Raw genomic sequence first — 27,868 nt, 5'->3', positions numbered from 1 at the left:
TGATCTTCTCCAATCCTGTAATTATGCAAGTTAGCCCATTATTGAATGGTACATTTGTCTTCATTTGGATGGCTGAGGTTTTTCTCTGTTGTATCATTTTCTTTGTTTATCCCATGGTGTTGTTCTCCATTTGTTGACAGTTTTAACCTATCAATAATTTCCTGTAGTAGTTCTTTACTCTCGCTGTGGGGCATGTTACTGAAGTAGTACGGAGGAGTAAGCTGTACAAACCTGGAGAGAGAGAGATACAATTAAATTAGAAAAGCCGATTTCACAAACATATCTTGATGTGGCTGTGTGGCAGGGTTACTTTCCAGCAATGCTTAATTTATGCAACTTAAATTGTCTGATGGCACACGGAATAATTAACTGGTGGGTGACTGTACTTTCTGCAGGGATCATGATTAAATCAACTGAGGCCACCAATTTATCCTTCTTGCATCTCAATCTTAGACCGAGGGTAATGTAGGCTTCATTGGTATAAACTTGAACTTGATCAATGGTACTGGCATTTTTTTCTGAAATAAAATATTTAATTTAGACTTCTATATTAGTGTTGCATTAGTCAATGGATGTTGGAAACATTTTACCTGGACTGGTGATGACACAAAATGCTGGAGTAACTCAACAGGACAGGCAGCATCTCTGGAGAGAAGCAATGGGTGATGTTTCGGGTCGAGACCCTTCTTCGGGTGAGGTTAGAGTGGGTTTGAGGAGTGGAAAAAGTTGAGGCAGTTGATGTCATGCTGGCAGTTAGAAATAAAGAGGTCTGGAGTGGGTAGAAGGCCGTTCTGGGGAGTCCCAAGTGGGGGACTGTTGGAGAAGGGGTCATCACTGGGTGGTGAGGACCTTCCCATAGATAAAGGCACGGAGACGATGGAAGCAAAGCTCTGCTTCGTGGCGGACCCAGAGCTCGTTGAGGTGGGGGGGGGGGAAACGGAGATGAGGCCTCGGTTGATGACAGACCGTTCCGTATCGGGAAGTCGGGAGTGATGATTAAGACACAACAAGGGTTGGGGTCAGGCCGAAGCGAGGTCTGGTGGGTCGATAGTGGGTGTTCAGAAGGGGGGTGGGGTGAGGACTATTGTATGGTTGGGGTAACCTGGTTAAAAGGGGTAAGGGGAAGATCCATCATTACTGAGGCTCCCTGTAGGAGGTGGGTGGGAGCAGTAGGACCCAGCAGTTCTCGTGCTGTGAGAATGCGAGCCTGGTGCTGAGCCTGGATCTCTGGTGAGGCTCCGGGCTGCAGGTGGGCGGTGGAGAGGCGAGGGTTGGTGGAGGCCCATAGGGGGCTGGAGTAGAGATACAGGTCGGTGGCGGCTGTGGTCCCGAGGAGACAAGGTCGGCGGCAGCAGTGGCCCCAGGGAGGGGGTGAGAGTTGGCAGTGGCGGCAGTTCCGGGCAGTGGATGTTGGTGCAGCTCCTCGTGGTGGCTCTGCCTCATGGTGTTTAGGCAGGCGGCGCTGTCCAGTGGTGGAGCCCTGGGCCTGCAGGCGGTTGAGCCGAGGAGTATCGGTGGAAGGATCGGTCTGGAGGCGGGCAAGCGTGCGAGGAAGCGGCATTGAATGAAGTACAGTTGGGGTCCATTGCAGGTCTGGGTGAGTGAGGCCTGGAGCTGTGGGAGAGTCAGAGTGAGGGCCTGCTGGTGCCGGCGCATCGCAGCCAGTGAAGAATGCAGGACATGGAAGGAGAACTGTTGTGGGAAGCGGCACATTGACAGTTGTAACCTGTATTACGGGTTGGGTACAAACAGATGTCTGGAACCGGAGCGCGAATCCATGAGATTGAAGATGGAAGCGCAGGCAAGCACCGAGAAAACGTGGCTGTGGGTCTGGGTTAAAACATGGTCATTGAGTTGGGGAGCAGCGAGAGAGGATGTTGCAAACTATCGTCGGAGAGAGGAGGAGAACGTCTTCAAATTAGACATACCTTGATTTTGCAGTGGAGCAGACGAAATGTGTAGGGAGCTACTGCAGATGTTGGTTTAAACCGAAGATACACAAAAAGCTGGAGTAACTCAGCAGAACAGGCAGCATCTCTGGAGAAAAGAAATGGGTGACATGTTGGGTCATGACCATTCTACCTGGACTGGTGCTCTTCTGCAGTGGTTGGCAGGAGCGTGGTGTCACTGCTTAGAGTGCAAGAGCTCTTCTATATAATTTGTTGCTGTTCACCATTTGTGATTGCGATTGCAAGGTCACCTTTCCATGTTCTCTAGCGATATTGCCTGACTCGCTGAGTTACTTCGGCACTTTGTATCTTTCTTTGGTAAACCAGCCTATGCAGCTCATTGTTACTAAAATAGAGAACAAGTTCATCTTAAAGTTAAGGGCACACGTGTTTCCAGAGCTTATTTACTCAAACAGTTGAACCTCTACAATTAAATGGCCAAGGAACTGAAGACACTGCAGATAAGAAGTAAACATTTAAACTGTACATATAAAATGGATTTTAATGGTGCAGCAGAATTTTACACTTACATTTCAGGTGACACCTCTGAGACAATCCTAATGCAGTTGTTCTCTGATATTGTAAATTCATGAAACAAAACCCATTCTGGTTTTAGCCTTGTGGAACAGTAGCTTGAAAAAGGGTGCAACTGTGTCACATGTTTGTGTGTTAGCATGATGTAGTTCCCTAATCCATCAACATCTCGAGCAGTCTAGGATAGAAGGATTGCATTGAATGGTCAGTTTCTATAATTCTGAATGGAATTGAATTATTTCACTTTATTGTCAAAAACTAGTTCACAATTTTGATTTCTGTTCAAAAGATTCAACATGCTTTGCATCTTAAACTGTGATGGGCTTGAACATTGCTCCATGTATCAGGAATTTATTTTTCTCCATTATGGCTATAAAGCAGCTATACCTCATACAAAATCAGACCTAAATGAGAAGTACAATGAATAGATAAGGATGCTAAAAGTAAGCGCAGAGTATTGTTTATGAGTTGACACTCTGTGGCGATGAACATGTATTTAAGATTACTAGTAATAAACCCATTTGAGACCAATGTGAACATGCTCTCAAAGTCCTTACCTGCATGAAATAGCCAGATAACAAAGCTTTTTTAATGTTCAATGAATTCTTCTGCGTGCCAAAAGCGGGTTCTGAAATGGGAAGCTCAATGCGCTGCATAATGGCCAACAGATCGGCCCGGATTGCCTCTGCTATTCTTAGAGCAGCACAACTTAAAAAATTGTCACTACACCACTTTTCATCTTCAGAGACTGATAAAGTGAAACAAAAATCATCAGTAAAGGCTGGATTATTATAAACAACAAATGCAAGGGAGTTAGTGACTTAACTGTTATCAAAATTATATTCAACTTTTAAGTGAGGCTCAGTAAACCATGTTTAAGAATTATTGTTGGGCATTATTTTTAATTCTCCACCTTCCCGTTTTTTTCGCCTACTTACATTCAGCCGATGAGATCATCTTGCACTGCGTAAATGCAGTGTAAACATTTATAAGAGTAAAGTGGTCGCCCTCTGGATGGAAGAATTTCCTTCGACACGTGTGTGCAACTTCGTCTGATCCTGGTGGTGCATCCAAGTAACAATAAGGAGCTTAATGAAAGAGAAAATGCAAAAGAGGCAATTACTTTCGGTGCAATTTCCTAATGTGTTTAAAATTCACAACTGCAGTTGGAGATGTTTGTACTACATAAATTGCTGGAACTTTGCATTCTTAGAGGTCAGATATGAGTGCCGTTCCTTCGGAGTTGATCACAAACTCTGAGCCAATAACATTAAACATTTTAATATGTCAGTGGAAAATTTTATTTCCAGTTTGAAATTTGATTTTCTGCACACATAATATTTTGTACACCCAGCTTTAGCACACCATTTGAAAATGCCACAAAAACATGAAAATAATATTGCTTAAATATAATATTAAAAAAGACTATATTAATATAGCATTTATATTAGATTTATAGATACAACTATTTTGCAAAAGATTTATACTTAATATGAAACCCAAGATATTTTCCTTGCTATGGGATACTGCTATTCCAACATAAAACAAAACTATTATGACCTCTTGGCCGCCTACATTTCTCAAATGATTCCCAATATGAATGAAGAACAGCATATTTTTTTCTCTCTGTCAAGCTCTAGTTCTAGAAACTCAATAGTTCAGGTATGCTACCTTTTCCCCCTCACTCGCCTTCATTCTGCTGCATTTTTCCTTGCAAATTTGTTTCTCTTTTGACTCCTTAACTGCATCGGAGATGTCTTCATTTTTGGGGGGAATGGGGGTTCCCCTCTTCTATAGATGAGGCTCTCATTGGGGTCTCTTCTACACCCCGTAACTCTGCTCTCACACCCCATCCCCCCCCACTCGTAACAAGGGCAGAGTCCCCCATGTCCTCACCTTCCACCCTACCAGCCATCACATACCACAAATAATCCTCCCACATTTTCGCCACCTCCAACGGGATCCCACCACTGGCCACATCTTCCCATCTCCTTCCCTTTCGGCTCCCTCCATAACTCCCTAGTCAATTTGTCCTTTCCCACCCAAACCACCCCCTCTCCTGGCAACCGCAGGAAATGCTACACTTGTCGCTTTGACTCCATCCAAGGACCCAAGCAGTCTTTCCAGGTGTGGCAGAGGTTCATCCTCCAACCTCATCTATTGCATCTGCCACTCTAGGTGTCAGCTGCTCTACATCGGTGAGACCAAGCATATGCTTGGTGATCACTTATCACAACACCTCCACTCGGTTCGTAATAACCAACCTGATCTCCCGGTGGCTCAGCACTTCAACTCCCCCTCCCATTCCAAATCCAACCTTTCTGTCCTGGGCCTCCTCCATGGCCAGAGTAAGGACCACCGTAAATTGGAGGAGCAGCACCTCATATTTCGCTTGGGTAGTTTACACCCCAATGGTATGAACATTAACCTCCAATTTTAGGTAAACCATGCTTTCCCCTCCCCTTCCCAGCTCTCCCACAGCCCACTGTCTCCGCCTCTTCCTTTCTTGCAACCGCAGGAAATGCTACACTTGTCGAGATTAACGCAATAGAAAGGAAGGACATTAACTTGGAGGATGTGGAATCGATATGGGTAGAGCTGCGAAACACTAAGGGGCAGAAAACGCTAGTGGGAGTTGTGTACAGGCCACCTATTTAAGGAGTTGGGGATGGCATCAAACAGGAAATTAGAAATGCATGCAACAAAGGTAAAACAATTATAATGGGTGACTTCAAAGAAAACAGGGGTGCTGATTTCTTGGAATGGGTGAACCAACGTCAATTCTAAATATATCTCAATTTTGGAAGCTGTTTCATGACTATATTTAGAGGAGTTATATGTTTTTTGAATCAAATTGGTAGGGAGGAAGGGATGTCTTGGCTTATGCAATCTTTCTAATGCTATAGCATGTAGAGGAACCAACGATTGGAGCAGGCTTTCTGAGACTGGGAGGAAGAGGATTTCTTGGAATGTATGCGGGATAGTTTTCTAAACCAGCATGTAGAGGAACCAACGAGAGAGCAGGCTATTCTAGACTGGGTATTGAGTAATGATGAAGGGTTAGTTAGCAGTCTTGTTGTGCGTGGCCCCTTGGGCAACGGTGACCATAATATGGTTGAGTTCTTCATTAGGATGGAGAGTGACATTGTTAATTCAGAGACAAGGGTCCTGAACTTAAAGAAAGGTAACTTTGAAGACGTGAATTGGCCAAGATAGACTGGCAATTGATTCTTAAAGGGTTGACGGTGGATATGCAATGGAAGGCATTTAAAGACTGCATGGATGAACTACAAAAATTGTTCATCCCAGTTTGGCAAAATAATAAATCAGGGAGGGTAGTGCATCCGTGGATAACAAGGGAAATCAGGGATAGTATCAAAACAAAAGATGAGACATACAAATTGGCCAGAAAAATGAGCCAACCAGAGGACTGGGAGAAATTCAGAATCCAGCAGACGAGGACAAAAGACTTAATTAGGAAAGGGAAAAATAGATTATGAAAGAAAACTGGCAGGGAACATAAAAACTGACTGCAAATGTTTTTATAGATATGTGAATAGAAAAAGATTAGTTAAAACAAATGTAGGTCCCTTGCAGTCAGAAACAGGTGAATTGATCATGGGGTACATGAACATGGCAGACCAATTGAATAACTACTTTGGTTCGGTCTTCACTAAGTAAGACATAAATAATCTGCCGGAAATAGCAGGGGACTGGGGGTCAAATGAGATGGAGGAACTGAGTGAAATCCAGGTTAGCCGGGACGTGGTGTTAGGTAAATTGAATGGATTAAAAGCCGATAAATCCCCAGGGCCAGATAGGCTGCATCCCAGAGTACTTAAGGAAGTAGCCCCAGAAATAGTGGATGCATTAGTGATAATTTTTCAAAACTCTTTAGATTCTGGAGTAGTTCCTGAGGATTGGAGGGTAGCTAATGTAACCCCACTTTTTAAAAAGGGAGGGAGAGAGAAAAGGGGGAAATTACAGATCAGTTAGTCTAACATCGGTAGTGGGGAAACTGCTAGAATCAGTTATTAAAGATGGGATAGCAGCACATTTGGAAAGTGGTGAAATCATTGGACAAAGTCAGCATGGATTTATGAAAGGTAAATCATGTCTGACGAATCTTATAGAATTTTTCGAGGATGTAACTAGTAGAGTGGATAAGGGAGAACCAGTGGATGTGTTATATCTGGACTTTCAGAAGGCTTTCGACAAGGTCCCACATAAGAGATTAGTATACAAACTTAAAGCACACGGTATTGGGGGTTCAGTATTGATGTGGATAGAGAACTGGCTGGCAAACAAGAAGCAAAGAGTAGGAGTAAACGGGTCCTTTTCAGAATGGCAGGCAATGACTAGTGGGGTACCACAAGGCTCAGTGCTGGGACCCCAGCTATTTACAATATATATTAATGATTTGAACGAGGGAATTGAATGCAACATCTCCAAGTTTGCAGATGACATAAAGCTGGGGGGCAGTGTTAGCTGTGAGGAGGTTGCTAGGAGGCTGCAAGGTGACTTGGATAGGCTGGGTGAGTGGGCAAATGCATGGCAGATGCAGTATAATGTGGATAAATGTGAGGTTATCCACTTTCGCGGCAAAAACAGGAAAGTAGACTATTATCTGAATGGTGGCCGATTAGGAAAAGGGGAGATGCAACGAGACCTGGGTGTCATGGTACACCAGTCATTAAAAGTAGGCATGCAGGTGCAGCAGGCAGTGAAGAAAGCGAATGGTATGCTAGCATTCATAGCAAAAGGATTTGATTATAAGAGCAGGGAGGTTCTACTGCAGTTTTACAGGGACTTGGTGAGACCACACCTGGAGTATTGCATACAGTTTTGGTCTCCTAATCTGTGGAAAGACATTCTTGCCATAGAGGGAGTACAGAGAAGGTTCACCAGACTGATTCCTGGGATGTCAGGACTTTCATATGAAGAAAGACTGGACAGACTCGGCTTGTACTCGCTAGAATTTAGAAGATTGAGGGGAGATCTTATAGAAACTTACAAAATTCTTAAGGGGTTGGGCAGGCTAGATGGAGGAAGATTGTTCCCGATGTTGGGGAAGTCCAGAACATGGGGTCACAGTTTAAGGATAATGGGGAAATCTTTTAGGACCGAGATGAGGAAAACATTTTTTACACAGAGAGTGGTGAATCTCTGGAATTCTCTGCCACAGAAGGTAGTTGAGGCCAGTTCATTGACTATATTTAAGAGGGAGTTAGATGTGGCCCTTGTGGCTAAAGGTATCAGGGGGTATGGAGAGAAGGCAGGTACAGGATACTGAGTTGGATGATCAGCCATGATCATAGTGAATGGCGGTGCAGGCTCGCAGGGCCGAATGGCCTACTCCTGCACCTAATTTCTATGTTCTATGTTTCCCACCCCCACACAAGTCTGAAGAAGGGTCTCGACCCGAAATGTCGCCTATTTCCTTTGCTCCATAGATGCTGCCTCACCCGCTGAGTTTCTCCAGCATTTTTGTCTACCTTCGATTTTCCATCATCTGCAGTTCCTTCTTAAACAAATGATTTTTAAAATAGTTCCTTTTAATATCTTTAATCTGTATCTTGTCAGAGACATTCTTTGTTCTCCCCACCCTTTTCCCTTTCACCAACTTTAGACATGTTTATTTTCTTATTTGTTTAGTTCTGATACATAATTTCTCATTTGGAAGTACCTTGAAATAGAGGCCAAGCAGCCAACACAATCAACGATTTGTCCCACCCTGGTCATTCCTTGTCCCTGCTCCCATCGGACAAAAGGTACAGAAGCTTGTAAAAGTAGGCAAACAGATACTGGTACAGCTTCTTTCTCTCTCTTATCAGGCTTCAGAACAGTCCTTCCTTAACCTATGATTCTATCTGATCCACCTCTACCCTATTGTGGACATTGGACTTTGTCTATGGAACTATTGTGCTACAAAGTTGAGAATTATGTTCTGCACTCTATATCTTCCCCGTTGCTCTACCTATTGTACTTAAGATTGACATCATTTCTTTGCTCCAATAAATCTGCATGTATGTGACTAAAAGGACTGGATTGTTGGTAAAGTACCTATCACCATGGCAGCTATTGTTAACATTTCATGCACACAGTCAAATTCGCAGGAAGCAATGAGAGCTTTTGCCATTTGGGGGTCCAGTGGAAATTCTGACATAATGATTCCAATCTCCGACAGATTTCCATCATCATCCAGGGCTGCAAGGTAATCAAGATCTTCCAATGCCTGCATCAAGGCTTCAGGGGCTGTTAGAAAAGGCAATTTAGTGAACAAATATCCAGTTAATTTAAAATCCTAGCTATTTGTACTCGGTAGTATTCTACAATCAATGTACTCATCCATCTTTATCTGCGATTCGATAATAGATGATTAAAGAAAGACTTCAGTTAGAGATACTAATCTATTAGGTCAGATAGTTAATTACATGCTACAACAATCCAGCAAAGCAAATAATTAGTTACAGGAAATTAAATGAAGCTGTGAGATTTAAGACTGCAACTTACAGTAGCTATCACTGTGAGTGATGAGTGGGTACAAGGATTCATGAATTGACTAAAGACTGGCTATATCATCTAAATTGGCACAGGCATGTTTAGAACCAAAATGCAGCAGTGTTGAATCCAGTTTGTCAGGGTGGGAGCTGTTGGGGGAAGGGTGGGATGGGGAAGGTAGGGGAAGGTAAGGGTAGGTAAGTCTTTCAGAAAAAAAACAAAGATACAAAGCATCCCATGAAATAAACTTTGGTATGACATAATTCCTTTAATACATGATTAGGGTTGTTCCAGTGACCCATTTACACTCAAATAAAATAAGTAATTTTACACAGTTACTGGGCTATTACCAAATAATTTTTTGTAATGTTTCATATTTGGCAGTTGAAATCATAACGTGCAATTTGCTATCATTTCTAAATGCTTGTTGTTTCGACTGCATTTAACCTTTTGTAGTTTCTTGCTTTTTGTTTCATTTTCTAGGACACAAGGCCAGCATATAATGCCCATCCTTAATGCCCTGGAACTGCATGGGTCAGTAAGCATTTCTGAGGATATTTAAGAATCCAACAAATTGGTGTGAGACTGGAGTTACAAATAGGCCAGATCAAAAAAGGGTGGTTGATTTTTAAAGGAAATCAGTGAACCAAATGTTGTTCTCAACAATCTGGTAGCTTTGTGGTAATAATGGCTAAGATTTTTAACATTCAAGATTATTCACTGTCTAAATGCCAAAACTAACACATTGGAATTTGAGTTTGGATTGTTTATCCAGGCCTAGGTGTCACCATTTTGGCTATACACTACCCATTTTGCCTATGGTGAAAGTCAGAAGCTGTGAAATAAAAATAAACATTAGATATTTTGTCAGATTACTTGCATGCAATTTTGGATTGTTTGTGTACCACCTCCATTACACTTAAGGGATGAGGTTAATGGCCTTTTAAGAATTGCATAATTTCACTAATTTGTTGTACATTACCTGGTCTTTCAATGAAATCACATTGGCCCATGTCTGCTATATCCATTCTCTTTAGGAATAAAACCATGCGAGTAAGATTTGATTCCTGCACACGAGCTGGTGAGAGGTCAGGCATCTCTTTCATTAGGAACTCTTCAGTATATAGACGGAAACATTTGCCTGAATAAATCAATTAGTTCAGATTAATTATGTTATGCAACCATGAATGCCTAATTTAACAGGATATGTAAATTATATGAAAACAATATTGATAATAACAGTATTAACATCAGCCAGGAAGAAAAATGGCTAAACTCTCTGCTGCAAGAAATGAACACATTGTCAACACAGTTATTCAACACGTACAACAATCTAGGCAGGCTCAGGGGCAGATGGTATCCCTGCTGGAAATCTAAAGCTCCACAGTGAAGAGCTAAAGTCACAAGCCACAATCTAATTGTCCACATCTTAGTGAAGCTGAGGGTCCAATTAGGGGACACCATTTCACAAAACCTCTTTCCTAATCTTTCTGACTGCACCTCATCTCCAACAAATTTTCCACAGGAGTGGAGCTAAACTTCAAAACTGATGGAATTGTTCCACCCATGACAATCTGGCTCCAAAACCAAGGTCACCCCAACCTCAGTAGTTAAGACACAGTACGTAGCTCAGATTTGGAAATGTCATACTCGGAGGCCGAGCTTGAAACCATATTTGACTCATTCACAATAGCATATGAGAGAATGAGCCGTATGGTTAATTGACCACGATGCAAAATTGCACTACCAACTGGTCTTTGCTGCACCACTCTGCCCAGCAACAATCAACATTCATGGTGGACCACTTTCTGTATCTTGGTAGCCACTATTTAGCTGAAGGCAGATATTAAAGATAAAATTCACCATTGCCTTCAATGCATAAACATAGTCTCTAGTCAATTGAGGAAAAGGGTATTTAAAGATCAAGAGTCTACATGGTACGCTGGACAGCAATGGCGCCTATGTGCTCCTGAGATTTGGACTACCTACAGGAGGTATTCCAAGGCACCACAAAAGCCTACCCATAAAATCCACCATATCAGTGGAAGGGTAAATTGATGAACATCAGTCCTCCCCCAGCCAACGTCATAGCATTTGTTCCCCTCATTCATCCCCACTCTAAAGACTGCCTTTCTCGTGTGTCTGATATCAGACTCCAGAAATAGACACTATTCTGATGTCTGTCTTGGAATAGATCACCAGCTGGGCAGCAGGTAAGATTTCCGGATGTGCTCAAAGCCTCCTTGAAGAAACTGATTAATTCCAGTGACTTCCGGGAATCTCTAGTCCAATGGAGATGGAACATCTGGGGTGGTATTGAAAACTTCATTGCCATGCAGGAGGAGCACCCTGGCATAAGCAATGGAAGGACTGCACTGGCTCATAAAAAAAAACAAACCCATTAGGCACTTCATATCCCATCTGTGGAAGAGTCTGTAGTTCCTAAATTTGCCTCGCAAAACCAGAGTGGAAGTAAGTGATCCTCAATCCCAATGCGGAGAAGGGGAGAGGAAAAAAAAAGAAAAGTTTTAGGCCTTCAGTGATCAACATTAATCACTTTTGCATGTTGTGCATGAAGGTTGAATCTCTCTACCAGATCCAGCATAACATATTCAAAAGATAAATGTTAAATACAAAACATTTAGAATTCATATACACTGTATTTAAAGCAGATTTTATGTCAAGTAATATCAGTCTTTACCCAGTCTAGCTGTGTCTGTGATTTCTGTGCGCATCTTAGCCTGAATTTTGCTGATGGGTCGCATCACTAAAGACTCGGCCCGGATTCTGGGATTATAAACCTAGGATTAGATAGAAGATAGTGACAACTTGAAGGCAAAAATAAATCCTGCCTTAAAACAGATACATTGCAGCAATGTTCATTCTTTTTCTGGCCATTTGGATATCCAACTCTGCAATGACTGCCTCAAAACATATGGTCGCACTAGTAGAAGATTCTCCAGTGCTGCTTACAATTCCACAAGTTGAATAATCCTTATACCATCTAACAAATCAAGGTCAATTATTTGATTCTGGGAATGGGTGTTTGAATTAACCAGGCAAAGACATTCAGATTGAAAATTGCATGGCACTATTCACTTTCCACTACTTAATAATAATAATAATAATAATAATAATAATAATAATAATAATAATAATAATAATAATAATAATAAGCCTTTATTGTCATTGTACTTAGAAATACAACAAAATAGTAAGATTAAACGAGAACTTACCAGTTTGAAGTTTGGTCTTTATTTTATGAGGAGTTACGTCGAGGAAGTACATGAAGAAGGCCGTCCAGGCGCACGCATGTCAAACTTCAAAGCAGCGGTGTGAAATCACAGATGATATATACCGAAGCATTATAGTAAGCTACGTGATACAAAACTTAACTTACCTTTGATCTTTATTAGGGTGGGAGCGGAGGGCACGTAGTCCCTCGACGTAACTCCTCATAAAATAAAGATCAAACTTCAAACTGGTAAGTTCTCGTTTAATCTTACTATTTTACTTCGGAGTCACATGAGTGACTACGTGAAGATTTTAAAGCTTCTGTGATTTCAGGCCGTAGATTCAATTCCGGCGTATCACTGCATTTTGATTGACCCTATGAGTGAAAAACAGTCAATAACATGCAACCATAACATTTGTTAATCAGTTAATGGTTTGTTTTATGATAAACATTATGTGTCCCATTTTAATCACTGGGAACATTTAATACTGAATCCAAAACAGTACCACCAAATACACCAGGGTCTGCAATCTCTTTGTGGTAATACTTGTAAAACATCCTTTCATTTGCCCATCCTGCGGCCGCGAGGATATGGTCTATTGGAACGTCCAAATCCTTGGCCGCCGATGTTGCCACAATAAGATTAAGTGGAATAAGATTAAAATTTGTCAGTATCAATTCCTGAATCCAATGTCTTCAGCCATCTTGAAATTGTTTGTGTTGTCACTTTTTTGTGTGTTTTTTTATGGTTGATAAATAATGCGGATTCTACACCTCTAAGGTGCTTGGTGGTCTCAATGTAGTGTTTCAAATATGTAACTACACATAGTCTTTGATCTGTAGGATATGCTGAAAAAAACAATTTACACCCCGAGACTCCTGGTCTGCTCTGTTTTAGCAGGTCATAGACATAGACTGTAATTTCCTCTGCTGTCATTCCCATTCTGTCTACCCGTAACTTGTGTAAAGTTTGTACTCTTTAGGCTGAGACTAAAGCCATTAACATGACCACTTTTATAGTGATTTTGTCTAAAGACAAATTTGAGATGGGACTCCAATCCCTAAGTAGTGTGAGTACATCCCTCACATTCCAGATTTCCGTATATCTCGGTCTGGGAGGTTTAGCATTAAAGATGCCCTTCATGTATCTACAAATCAAGGGGTGTGATCCTAGAGCTTGTTGTTCAGATGCTCTCGATAAATATGCAGAGAGGGCACTCCTTGCAGCGTTGATCGCACTATAACTTAAATTAGCATCAAAATGTAATGTTGACAAGAATTCTACAACATCTAACATGTCTGCAGTGTGGTAAGAAATATTTTGTGTTGAACAAAACTGCTCCCATTTCTTAATGTAAGAAATGTACTGCTTCTGGGTACTATCCCTCCAGGATCCTGTAATTACATCCATACTGCGATCTGTTAGTCTTCTTCCAACATATGGCCTTTTTTGAATCTGCAAATCAATAAATAATTATGATCATGTAAAGGATGAAAATCACCAGTTACAGGGTGCACGAGTAGGTTTTCTTGTCTTGAGACATGCATTATAGGTTCTGTCATCATTTTTTTTAACACTAGTGGATACCATGGTTGTGTGGGCCAGTCTGGAACCACCAACAATCCTGAAGCATTATCTTGTTTGATCTTCTGTAGACTACTGATCAGACAAAAGGGAGGAAATGCATATAAAAACATTCCACCCCAATTTAATGTAAACTCATCTACCCCTGTTGCACCGAGGTCTGGTTCCCATGAAACATATTGAGGTAACTGGTGGTTCAATCTGGATGCTAACAAGTCAATTTCTGGTTTCCCAAATTTTTTCACAATCTTATGTACCACCTTCTGACTTGATTCCACCCATATGATTGACATATGCTACTGCCGTAGTGTTGTCAATCTGAACCTGTACATGCAAATTTTGTACCTTGCGGCAAAGGGCTAGAAGCCCATGAAATACACTTAATAATTCAAGATAATTAATGCCATGTGTCTTGAGCAAAGGTTCTTCCTCTGCAATCGATCTACCTCCACAGCTTGAGATGGTATCAGCATCTCCCCAACCTAGTGCACTTGCATAGGATGGTAGGCTGAAAGCTGGTGATTCAACCAGAATTTTTTCTGTAAGAACAATCAACATTTTTAATCCACCATTTTATATCATCAATTGCTGTGTTTGGTAGTTGCATGGGTCGATCAAAATACCCGGAATGTCTTTTAAATGCTAATACCTTTGCTCACTCAAATTGTTGGTATTGCAGTGGGCCAAGCTGAACAGCTGGAAAAGAAGTATTTAGTTTGCCAATTAGGCTTGCCACTTGCCTGATTGATGGTTGTTTGCCTGCAATTAGTTCCTAACAACCCTCAATTCACTGCAGCTTTTAGTCCTTGGGTAAGGTCACTGGCATGTCCCCTGAATTAATAGTGAACCCCAAGTAATCAATTATTTTGTTGTGTGTCAATCTAGATTTATCTGGATAGATAAAGAAGCCCAGATTTTGAATGTTAGTTTGACTTTTAAAACTGATGCTGTCGTTATGGCTTCAGTGTCTCCCACAATTAAAATGTCATCCAAATGAACCATTATCAAATGGCCTTGGGCTCTGACAATGCTAAGATTGGTTTTAGCAGTTTTGTAAACAATCTAGGGGCTGAGGTTAATCCATTAGGCAATGCTTTGAATTGCCACAATTGATTCATCCAGACGAATTTCAAATATCTACGATCTTTACCATGCACGGCCACAGAGTAATACGTATCTTGGAGATCTATGCTTGCCATATAGCATTTTGTTGAAATTAACTGCAAAGCATTAGTAAATGTCTCCATTTTGAAATGTTTATACTGTACAAAAGGGTTAAGACATGTAAGGTCTAAATGATTCTACTGCCACCATCCTTTTTTAGGTATAGAGAAAATACTAGATACGAACTGGTGGTTTTGATAAGTTGTTTTCTCAATTACCCCTTTTTTACTCAATACGTCAAGTTCTACTTGAATAATTCTAATCTCTTCTTTAGAGAAAATGTATTTGTCTTGGAATATGTTGAGTGGGGGAATTTTCATTTTTGGTAAATTCAATTCTAAACCCCATTATACTGCACAGTATATAAGCATCAGATGTTATTTGTTGCCCTTCTTTTAGGAAGAATTGTAACCGTCCCCCAATTTGTGAATAGGACACATCTGATATGTTTGTCTCAGAACCAGAACCACCTACCTCAGGATTTGCTGGTGTCACTTTTTGTACCTTGGCCCTTGTGGGAATAACCATGTCCTCCACGTCCTGGGGCCGTACGCCAATATCGTGTACGCGGGTACGAGCGACTTGTTCCTTCACCAGTTCCAGCCACTCTTCGGTATGGATATTTCCTTCGTTATGGCAATTGTATATTAGATGGTTTACAGAGCCCTGCAAGCTTAGGATGTATGTTATGTCTTATCGCATTTTTACGAATACAGTTTATTTTAAAATGTGCATTACACATCATTCCTATAACATCCCGATGTGACGTTGTCACATTTCCTTCTTCCAGGTCTCTGGCAAATGCCGTGATGCTTGGCCACATTAATCTTAGTACCCGCTGTAACCTCATTTCTTGAACGCATACTGCAGTGCCCATAATTCCACACTTCACTGTTGACAGATGGGACTACTAGCAGAGCGCAATTCTGCGGGATTTCATATTTGTTCTCAATCTCATCCATCGTTGGTTCTTCCAAATGATGGGACAGCAGGTATTTATACTTCTGCTATATCCTCTATTAGAGGTTGTCCCTTTTTTCTGGGACTAGATAACTTATGTGCCAGCCCTGGCACATTTCTTTTTTGTGTGGGCTCTGGCCCTTATATGATTCATTGTCAGAATATTCTGGATATTCCTCCTTATAATGGGTTTCACCTGGTACTTTTCATCAGGTATTTCATGCGCTGGCTCCCTGATATGCCTACGCTTCTTTGACCCTCTTTGGGGTATCTCAAGCTCTTCATAGAGCCGTATACTGACAGCCCACTTTTGGGTGCTGCTCCATTCTGGTCTCCTGTAGACCAATGTCTGTATTGTCTTTCAGACATTTCTGTTGCTGGCTCAGTGCTAGGCCAACATACATATTCATCTCCAACGTTTCCCAGGACCTCTCCTGGGTGTTCCATGCGCTGGCTCTTTAGGCCCGCGTTTTTTAATACTCCTTCTGGAGTTTGCTTTATCAATAATTTTACCAATGAGGAATTCCAGTTGATAAACTCTATCTGACATGATTTATAGTTCAGACTCATCCGAGTCTACAGGCCTATTATTTTCTTTATGGCCTTGCTTCCTGTGGGAGTTTCAAGGGGACTTTTTTCCCGTGTAGAAATATTTTTTTCTTTACCGTCGACTTTTTAGTCGGGTGCCCGCTACTCTCAGACATTTTGTCTTCTTGAGTGCTTACTGCGGTGCGCTTACCATTATTCCTCCCACCTTTCTCCATATATTAAGACTTGCCTGTGTCTCTGCATGCAGTCTCCATGAAGAAAAGCAGCCTGAAAATGAAAGTAAAATACTTACTTTCAGGTTTTCTTTCGCTCACCGCTTGGAGGTTCCGCACCTCCTACCGCGGTCTGACGAGATGACGCGCATGCGCCTGGACGGCCTTCTTCACGTAATCACTCACGTGACTCCGAAGTAAAATTAGGGCTACTCCTGATCAGTGCAACCAAAACAAGTTAAAACAAGATATAAACACAACCAATACGTTAGTTAACTGCTTAAAATAGTAGATACATTATATTTGTCACACCTAGGTAGAACATTGCACTGGGAGAATATTACACTTTAAAATGTAACAAACACTTTAAAAGAATTAAAAAAAGAAGATATATTAGCTGAGTGGGCTGTTTTATAGTGGAATGGATGACAGCATCTCTCAAGTTGTGTGGATATTTTGAGGGATGGGGAAAGAAACTGTTCTTGAGTCTGTTTGTCCGGCTTTTGACGCACCTGTACCGCCTACCAGAGTGCAGGAGGTTGAACAAGAACTGTCCAGGATGGGAGGGGTCTTTGATTATTTTCCTGGCTGCAGAGGCACCGAGATCTAGAGATGTCTTCCAGGGAAGGCAGAGGGCAGCCGATGATTTTCTGTGCAGTTGTGATCACTCTCTGCAGTGTTCTCCTGTCTGCTGCTGAGCAGCCAGCATCCCACACCGTGATACAATATGCCAGCACACTCTCGATGGTGGAGCGGTAGAAGGTCACTAGCAGTTTCTCCTCTAGACTGTTCCTCCTTAGCACTCTCAGAAAATGCGATCGCTGTTGGGTCTTTTTTACCGCCGCTGAAGTGTTGGCAGACCAGGAGAGGTCCTTCGCGATGTGCGTTCCCAGGAATTTGAAGGTGGAAATCCTCTCGACACAGTCCGCGTTGATGTAGAGTGGGGCAGGGTCCGTTCTCTGTCTTCTGTAGTCGATAACCATTTCCTTTGTTTTCTTGATGTTGAGAGCCAGGTTATTCACAGAACACCACTCTGACAGCTTCAGGACCTCGTCTCTGTACGCTGCCTCGTCTCCTCCTGATATGAGTCCGACCACCATTGTGTCATTGGTTAATTTAATAATGGAGTTTGTGGAGTGGATGGGAATGCAGTCATAAGTGTACAGAGTGTTCAAATATGTCTGAAATGTTACATCTCGAAGATATGAGATTCGTCCTATCAGGCAAATCAGACCAATTCTTAAAGATTTGGTGTCCCTTTGTCGACTTATTACAAGCACATGGTGCAACACATATGGTGTAAATTAACTGTTTCAGAACCGGGTGAGGGATGTGTAAAGATACGAAGCAGGTATATCCCTTTCGATTTTTCTCTTTTTTTTTCTCTTCTCTCTTCTTTTTTCATCTCTCCCTTTTGTTTTCTCTCTCAGGCTTTATAGGCTCTTTCTATTTTTTCATGAACTATCAAAATCACTACTTTATTTAATATTCTCATTCTCTCTTTTTCGCGCTTTGTTACTTTTTTTAATTACTAAATTGAAAACAAGAAGTTGTACATGAAATGTATTATGCTATTCATGTTTTACATTATTGTACATTGCTTCTAATTATAAATAAATAAATAAATAAATAAATAGAGATAAGTGTACAGAGCATAGAGGAGTGGATTCAGCACACAACTCTGTGGATAACCAGTGCTGAATGTGAGGGTGGAGCAGTGGGGGCCCATTTTGACTGTGGGCGGTTAGTGAGAAAGTCCTTTATCCAGGCGCAGGTGAGAGGGGTTAGTCTAAGGGACAGCTTGTTGACTAGTATGTCAGAGATTAGAGATAAAGATAGGTTTTAAGTAAATTGATTGCTAATTTAAAAGTAAAGTAACTTGAAACTAATTAACTTTGGTAATTCAAGTATTATCTTCCACCATCAGCACTTTCCTCATGACTGGGAGTGTAGGTAAATAAATGCTTTAATCCATTACTTTAACACCATGAAAACATTCAAATTTTATTTTAATTGAAAAAAAATTCATAAATTGGTGCGAAGATAGACACGGAAAGCTGGAGTAATCTGAAGAAGGGTCTTGACCCAAAATGTCCTTTTCTCCCGAGATGCTGTCTGACCCGCTGAGTTACCTCAGCTTTTTGTGGCTAAAGCATACTGTATGTTTCAGATTAGAATACCCTAGAATTATTGCCCATGTGTACAATAATTAATCTTTCCTGTTTTTATCACTCACTGACAGTGAAATACAATTAGCAAAGTCTACAACAAATACTTGTGAATTAAGTCAAATGCAAAATTTGTACAATAGAAGCTAGATTTGTTTAAAAAGATGAAGCAATGCCATGAGGAAGAAAACATGCAGATATGATGTAGGAAATGGATACCAGGGGAACATCTGTGATTGGTTCCATCTTGAGGCCCTCTTAAATGCAAAAGAATATGATTTTTTTTGGTTCAAAAACTTTTGTAAATGCTGAGTAGCTTTATATCCTGTGAAATATATCGGCAACACATTTTTAAAACAAAACCTGCTACAGGCATGGTCAACTCACCTTCCTTCTCTCCATGCCCACATCAATGACAAACTTCACATTCCTTATGCAGAGTAAAGAGTCTCCCGCATTTGTGGTCAATATCACTCTCCTTTTGAATCGTTTACCATTCTCCAAATTGTTACTTGGTCTATTAAATGACCTAATCTGCTCTGGATAAAGAGGAATTGGCAGCAATTCTCTCAACATCGGATGCTGTTTAGAAACTTCTTGATCAATAATCTTGCAAGCCTCATCGATTTCCTGCAGGTGTATAAATATATCAATAACATAGCAAAAGTTAATTTTTATTCTTGAAGTGATCCAATTCATTCACTCAAAATGATACTGGGTTTAATTTATGGTCTATAGTGCAAAACTGAATAACGTTTAAGGTTCATATGTTTTATGATTAATGTCCAATTTAGTAATACAAATGAAAGACAAACAAAATGTCATTTACCCTTCAGTGACCCAGGGTGAAAGGACATATCTCTATAGAATAAACATAGTTATGATGCTCCTTTGCCAGGAGCTTTAGTAACATTTTTAAGAGTCACACAGGAAGAAAGATAACCTGAAAGATATTGGAGTTCCAGTGATACTTATGAAGCAGACAAAGGCAGAAAAAATTGAATGTGTAACAAGCGATATTAAATTACACGTGCATAATGTGAAAACATTTTCTGGAAATGTACCTTTTTCCAAAATAACTGAGTTACAAGCAAATGCCAATAACATAACTGGAGCAGGGCAAGTGGGGAGATGCTTAAACAATGCACTGGCAGGTTGTCTCACAGAATAACCAAATTAAGTAAACTAACATAAAAAAACATATATATGTCTTTCATAGTCAGTGGCTACATTTAAGCCAAAGTCATTACATTTGGAGAACCAGGCCAAATAATTCATCATTCGTCAAGCCTTAAATGAATCTGTCTGTAATGGGTATGAAGACATTAGCCAATAGTTGTACTAATTACTGATTTTTGTTTTTAATAATTGTTTCTTCACTGCCATGCCAGTTGTGTATTCATCACCATTTCTGCTTTTTGCTTTCAGAAGGAATGTAGAGAACAACAACGAGCTTACCTTTTTACAGGATAGAAACATTGCAACATCGCCCTTCTCCCTTGTATTGTGTATGTTGAACAACAGTCTAAGTGCTGGTAAGAAATAGTTTTCTTGAGGCATGGAACTGTAAACCACCTTGAGTGGACCCTCAGTGTCCTCTTTACTCTCCACTTGTATTAGAGGCGCTTCACCAAAATACGTGTGCAGTATATTGGACACGTGAGGGGAGGTTATTATTACAACCTTTAGTTCTGCTCTCTGTCTCACAATGTCTTTCAGAAGACCCAGTAACACATCTGTCCACACCGTCCTTTTATGAGTTTCATCTACAATGATAACTACATAGTGTTTCAGTAGCGGATCTGACATCATCTCCTGTAGAAGCATTTCATCTGTGCTATACCTAGGACATTAGAAGAATGTTATTTGGATGGCTTTATTTTAACTTGCTTGAATGAGAAAATAAATGGGTTAGAGCCACAGATCCCCCCCCTCCCCCCCCGCCTTTAAACTGAACCCCTTCCCTCACCCATATGTACATCTTTCAAGTCTGACAGAACTCCAGCAGAATAATAGAGACAATAACATTTCAGTGGATTGACTTTTGATCATATATGAAATTAAATTCAACAATACAGAATTAGTGGCGAACCTCAATTTGACAAGCTTACCTAGAGGTTTTTTATTAAAACTGCTGGTGTTCTTGAGAGGAAGTGCAGAGGAGGGACTGCTCTTATTTTGCAATTAGTCCAAAATATATTGGAGCCATATGGATTGGGAGAAAGTCAATTTCTCGGGAATAGAGAGGGGAAGGTATTCTATTCTTGCTCACGAAGCTTCTGCAGTTCATCTCAACCAGCAATTTAAAAGCAGAGACGTGATAGCATGTAAGCTGCCCTGTCAGACAAGAAATAATTCAGCCTATTCAAATGTAACAGAAAGGAAGAACAAAAAGTAGCGTGGAGTGATTGAAAAAAAAGCAACTATATTTTTATCTTGAATTTCTGTGCCATAAACTTTCTGTTTAATTATCATAAACATAAATGCCTACAGTTACATATAAATAAGAAAAAAAGGGTCAGATTAAATTGTGAAGGTATTAACTACATGTACAGCACTGTCCTAGAATTGCCATTTAAAAAATAATCCTTCCTGAAATGTTGCTTTGCATTCTAAAGTAATAAATGTAATTTATTGCTTTGATGTATGCAAAATGGAATGTCACTATTGTTTTCTGTGTTAGACCAGACTAGACAGAAGTAAAAGTTTCTTGGACAAGTATCACATAATATTATTCTTTTTCAAGCTTTAAAATAAAACTATCTTAAATCAGCTCAAGTTTTTATGAAAAACGTAATTTATTATTCGATGTTAAATTATATCCATTCCTTTGTGCAAATTTTGTTTCACTCAGATTTATCTTGTTCCCCTCCTGTTCATCTTCCTCATTCAAATCCTTTATCTTTGTCTGTCATTATCATTGCACTCTATTGGTAATCCATGTAAAGAGTAATATATATGCTAAGGAGCAACATATGGCATCAGCTACTTGAAAAGGGATGTGCAGCTGCATGGCCTCTATTGTTTCCCATTTGAGGAATGCTTCAACAAGGGTCACCAGAAGTGATTTAGAAGCACACAGACCTCAGGATAGTTTCATTGATGCAACAGTTTTCAAATGGAATTACGTAGCCCACTTCATGCCCAATGTTGACATCCATCTCATCTGCCACACGAAGAGCAAGGCAAACAGCCATCTGCTTGTCCGGCTGCGTGCACACCACAGACCCATGCTGATACTTGGAGGAGAGACAATATTCCGCACACCACTGGGCAATCTGCAAAAGATAACAAAGGAAACAATCATGATCGTCATGGCCTTTGAGCATACTTTGGCAGCTAAGATTCAACATTGATAGATAAATAGTTCAGAACAGTAACAAAAACTAATTCATAAACACATTGAATTTGTATACATGCCTTGTCAATATGTACTTATTGGTATTGTTTTATTGCTGCCATGTGTACAGAGATACAGTGAAAAGCTTTGTTTGTGTATTGTCCAATCAAGTCATACTAAACATGAATACATTGAATTGAATCCTTTCGGTCTTAACAAAATGTTGTTGCCTGCAGCCATACATGTAATAATAACAACACACAATAAACACAAATTAACATCCACCACAGTGAGTTCACCAAGCACCTCCTCACTGTGATGGAGACAAAAGTCTTAGAGTTACTGTCTCTTCCCTCCTCTTCTCCCTCTGCGCTGAGGCGATACCCCCCGGGCGATGGTAAGTCAGTCCCGCGGTTCAAGCTCCGCGGCCCGGGGTGGTCGAAGCTGCCGCACTGTTGTTGCCTGCTTCAACCTGCCATACGTGTCGTCCACTGGCCCGCGGCCGAATAACAACACACAATAAACACACCATTAACATCCACCACAGTGAGTTCACCAACCACCCGCCTCACTGTGATGGAGGCCGCCCAAAAGTCTTCCAGTTACTGCCGCTCTTCCCTCCTCCGCGCCGTCCGCCCCCCCGGAACTGCGCTGAGGCGTCGTCACAGCTACCCCAGCCGCGTTGGTAAGTCCTGGCTGGCTTTACCTCCGGAGCCTCGAGGTCGGTCGCAGGTTGGAGGCCACCAGCTCTGCCATTAGGCCTCAGCTCAGACGGGGGAAGGGAAGGGGGATACGACAAAAAAGTCGCATCCCCCCGAAGGGAGAGACAGAAAGACCTGTTTCCCCCCCCCCCACACACATAACACCACCTAATCAAAAATTTAACTGAACTAGACAAAAAAAACAACACAAAAAAAGTAAAAACAGACAGACTGCAGGCGAGCCGCAGCCGTTTCACAGCGCCGCCACTTCCGTTAACATAAATCATATAAATATATAAATAAACCGCTAATTTTATATATTCCCGTTAAATTCAAATACAAATGAATATCCTGTGGTTCCCTTCAGCTTATGATTATCATCATTTATTCTGTATTAGGTATATTAATGTTTGTTATTCGTAATATTATTCAACTTCATTTTTTGGGGGTTATTCTATTCTTAATTCTCCCTCCACAATATATTGTCACCCTCTAGTTATAGTGTCATAGAGTCATACAGCATGGAAACAGGCCCTCCAGCCCAACTTGCTCTCGCCAACCAAGATGCCCCAGTTACACTAGTCCCACCTGCCTGCATTTGGCCCATATATTTCTAAACATTACATATCCATGTATCTGTCCAACTATCTTTTAAATGTTGTGATAGCACCTGCCTCAACTACCTCCTCAGGCAGCTCGTTCCATATAGCCACCACCCTTTGTCTGAAAAATGTTGCCCCTCAGGTTCCAATTAAATCTTACCCCTCTCACCTTAAACCTATGTTCTCTGATTATTGATTTCTCTACCCTGGGCAAGAGACTGTGTGTCCACCCGATCTATTCCCCTCATGATCTATACACCTCTGTGAGATCACCCCTCATCCTCCTGTGCTCCAATGAATAAAGACCTAGCCTGCTCAACCTCCCCCTATAGCTCAGGCCCTCGAGCCCTGGTTAAATCCCTATCAACCTATGACTTAACTTTCAAAGAACTATGTACCTGAACTCCAAGATCCCTCTGCTTTACAAAACTCCCCAGAGCCCTGCCATTCACTGTGATATATCTCTCAAAAGTTTATAATAAAGTTTGAAAGCATACTGTAAACCCAAAAGAGTCAACAATGTTTTGCAAAGTAGATTCTGACAGTAGAAAACACTGATAAAGTTCACAGATCAATACTACATATAGGTTCACGGAAGATAGGCCTGAAATGCTAGTGTAGCTCAGCGGGACAGGGAGCATCTCTGGATATAAGGAATGGGTGATGTTTCGGGTTGAGACCATTCTTCAGACTGAAGTCTTGACCCAAAACATCACTCATTCCTTCTATTCCTTCTGCCTGATCCATTGAGTTACTCTGGCATTTTGTGTCTGTCTTCAGTGCAGTTCCTTCCTACTACATACAAGTTCAATTAGTTCATGACCAAACGTTAGATCACACGTTATAATAAGAGAAATTGCTTTTAATTTCCAGCAATTTTTGTAATGTCCATCAAATATCACTTTAAACAGGAAATTCCTGGAGTTTGAAACATCTGCAAAAGAGAACCTCTGGGCTCTAAAGAAGTTTCTAATATGGTCATTCCCATATCTAGTTCTTTCATATTACCTAAAAGTGGAGAAAAACTACAGATGTTGGAAATCTAAAAATGTCAGAATATATCAGCAGGTCAGGCAGCATCCGTGGAGAAAGAAACAGAACTAAGACTTCATGTCAGTGATTTTTCATCAGAACCTGACATGCTAACTCTGTCTGTCTGAAGAAACGTCTCGACCCAAAAAGTTACTTATCCATGTTCTCCAGATTTGCTCCCTGACCCACTGAGGTACTCCAGCACTTTGTGTCTTCGTTTGTAAACCAGCATCTGCAGTTCTTTGTATCCACATGCTAATTCTATTTCTCCCATCACAGACTTTACCTGACCAGTTGAATATTTCCAGCATTTTCAGTATTTATTTCCTAGGGTGACTTCCTGACTGCCGTTTTACACATATCATAAACACTGGGTTCAGCAGGAGTAATAGGCATTCCTGGAATGTTTTAAGCATTGCTAGTGGTTAATATTGTCAGAGGTCTGCCAGATATTTAAAAGCAGAAATAAATTGATTGAAGAGTTAGAAGTTTAAATGTCATTTAGTTTTAAAATCAACACTCCTTTGTAGAAAACACCAAAATATCTTGTTCCAATCAGCAAGATTGTTTCTATTAATATACAGTTCCCAAGATAAAAACTGATGTCAACAAGACTTTGTTTATGAATTTGTACAGGAAAGAAAACTGAACAACTGAGAGATAACTAATACTTTTAAAATGTAGATTACAAGCAAGGAATGTGTATTACATTTACTAGGAAAAAACCCACTAAATTTGAGCTTTAGTGATGGAAATGAAAGATACTGTAAATACTGTAAATGTAAAATTAATAGAGAAAATGCTGGAAATGCTCAGATGGTCAGGCAGCATCAATGGAGAAAAAAAAGAGAATGAATATTTCAAATCAAGGAAATTAGAAATGAAACTTTTTAAGTTTCAGAGAATGGATGTGGGGAGAGGAGTGAAGAGAGAACAATCAAAGTGAATGTCTGCATCTAAAAAAGCTGAATGACACGGGAGGTGTTGGTGCAGGTTGACAAGAGAGAAGTGAAAGCTTGTTAACTGCGAGTAATCTATTTTGAGGAAATATAAACATGAAGAAGAATGAAGAGGAAGAGAAAAATTAAAAAAAAGTGTTGCAGTGGTGAAGTACAAAGCACTGGCAATTCAGAATATAAATGAAAGTGGTAGAAATCCTCAGCAAGTCAGGTAGCATCTGTGGAAAACAGGTTGGTATGAGGATCCTTTGCTTCTTTCTTGAACACGACCAGTTCCCTTTCAACACCAGCCTCCTTTGCTGGCTGAACGTGTTCTCACACAAACAACTTCTCCCTTAACTTCACGCAAAGTATAGTTTACACTACAGCCTCCAACCATCCTTAATCCACTGCAATTCATCTACCACAGCAACGGGTGCACAGTAAATGGCATTGCCTGGTCCCTACACTCATCCCTGGAACATTTGGATAACAAGGACAACCTATGTCAGACTACTGTTTATTGGAGATACCTCTGAGCTTTCACTTCCTGACTTTTTGTTTCTCTATCAGTTTCTCATTCAGCCTATCCGTTCGCAAGCCATTCGCATGTATCCTAAACACAAGGTCAAGGAACAGCATTTGATCTTCCAACAGAGCAAGTTATGCAACCCACAAAAGTCATCATTGAATTCCTGAAATTCCTCTTATGTATGAAAATAGATCCAACAAACCCTGAGTTAGCAGCTATTAAATATTATACTGTAAACTGTCAGAACCTTTCTCCTGGAGTGGAAATGTCAAAGACTAGAGGCCATATCTTTAAGGTGAGAGGATCAAAGTTTAAAGGGGAAGATGTGCAGGGCAAATAGTTTTAGCACAAAGGATGATGGTGCCTAGAACGTGCTTCCAGAAATAGTTTTGGAGGCAGATGCAATAGAGGTGTTTAAGCAGGTTTTAGATAGGCACATAGAAATACAGAAAATAAAGTGACGTGGCTCATGTGTAGGAAGATGACATTGTTTTGTCGTGACGTGAAGTTCAACACAGATAGTGTGGGCCGAAGGACCTGTTCACGTGCTGTATGGTTCTATATTCTAAATAACGTGTAAGATCATGCGAAGTATTTCCAATGCTATAGCCATTTGTTTCAATACACGGGAGGGAACGTTAGATTTTGTTGAAAACGGAATAGGATTTTCATTTAAAAAAATGAACTTGTTCAAGCATGACCGATTAAGTTAACCAGTTGTCCACATTATCTGGATGATGGAACAGCATAAGCAAAACACACAGTTACATTGTGTTTCTTTCTGCCAGAGTTACTCCACAATGCCAGTCTTTCAAATAAGGTCAAAGCAGCAGAAACTGCGATTCTGTGTTGGAGTGTTCCTCCAGCTCGCTTGGACAAATTCCTCCACAGTGGAGGGCAGGTATTTATCCCTCAGTGGTCCTACAGCTCCTGAATAGATACATCTTTGATACCATTGGCGCTTTTTCAAATCTGTAGAGCGCCTTAAGACCAGCTTCTACCCCAGCACCAGCCTTGTCCCCGCTGACAGCACTATGCACACACAGACACACAGATACGCGTTATTTTCTCCGCATAGTACAGCTCATTTGGCTACAGACAGCAGCCTACCTGACTGCTTTTGCCGATGCCAGCATCTCCGGACAGGACGACAAAGGGAGAGGCTGCTAAACTCGCCATGAAGACGTCCTTAGCCCCCCACACTGGCAGCCGTTTCCTTTCTTGCAAGAGTTTGTAATAGCGCGAAGAGTAAGGCAGTCCGTCAAAGGGGTTCATCTCCAGCTCGGTGTGGCAGGGCAAAACATCATCGCCGCTGTCCGATCCAAACTCCGGCGGGCGGCGTTGGCCGGTGCTGGGCAGCGCACTGTGCCGGCTCGGGGAGCAGCAGGGCCGGTGAGCGGTCATAGTAACCCAGCCGGCCGGCACATGGAGAGAGGGAGAGAGCCCAGCACACGGCGAGAGCGGTGCACTTTAATCCCAGGTCAGTCCCTGGTCCCACTCCGGGCTACAGCAGCTCACAACAACTTCACACTTCCCGGTTAGTTCTCCAATGATCACCCGCAAACAAAATCAGAATGTCTTAAAGATCCACTTTGTGAACTGTTGTTGGGGAGGGGGAGTTAAAAGAAAGCCGTTCCTGTGTGTGTGTGTGACCATCTATTTCAGTTCAGAGCTGCTGTGTCTCCCCTGCTGTCCCGCCCCACGTGTCCGGCTAAACGGGCAAGTATTGTACAGAATAATACGGTCATGTGGCAACTTAATCTCTTGACAATAAAGGCCGGGAAGTGCTTGTTGGAATCTGCAGAGTATGGAAAGTGTGATTCGTCTCTTGGCAACCGGCTGCCCAAACCCGTCTGTCACTGCAGC

At 41.2% G+C, this 27,868-nt stretch overlaps 1 protein-coding gene across 1 annotated transcript; it reads right to left on the bottom strand.

Annotated features, from left to right (window-relative positions):
* Positions 1 to 38: 38 nt before the first annotated feature.
* LOC129703970 (putative pre-mRNA-splicing factor ATP-dependent RNA helicase DHX32) lies at positions 39 to 27,868 on the bottom strand. Its single transcript, XM_055646722.1, has 11 exons — positions 27,113 to 27,868; positions 21,942 to 22,135; positions 20,316 to 20,700; positions 19,245 to 19,487; positions 11,686 to 11,785; positions 9,967 to 10,125; positions 8,547 to 8,738; positions 3,422 to 3,571; positions 3,041 to 3,231; positions 2,480 to 2,661; positions 39 to 231 (listed from the first exon to the last, which is right to left on the bottom strand). Exons 1-11 carry the CDS (start codon positions 27,404 to 27,406, stop codon positions 39 to 41), a joined length of 2,283 nt encoding a protein of 760 aa, XP_055502697.1. The 5' UTR covers positions 27,407 to 27,868.

Source organism: Leucoraja erinacea, chromosome 15, assembly GCF_028641065.1.
Source record: "Leucoraja erinacea ecotype New England chromosome 15, Leri_hhj_1, whole genome shotgun sequence".
NCBI classification, from domain to species: Eukaryota; Metazoa; Chordata; class Chondrichthyes; order Rajiformes; family Rajidae; genus Leucoraja; species Leucoraja erinaceus.
This window is presented reverse-complemented; position numbering and strand designations above follow the sequence as displayed.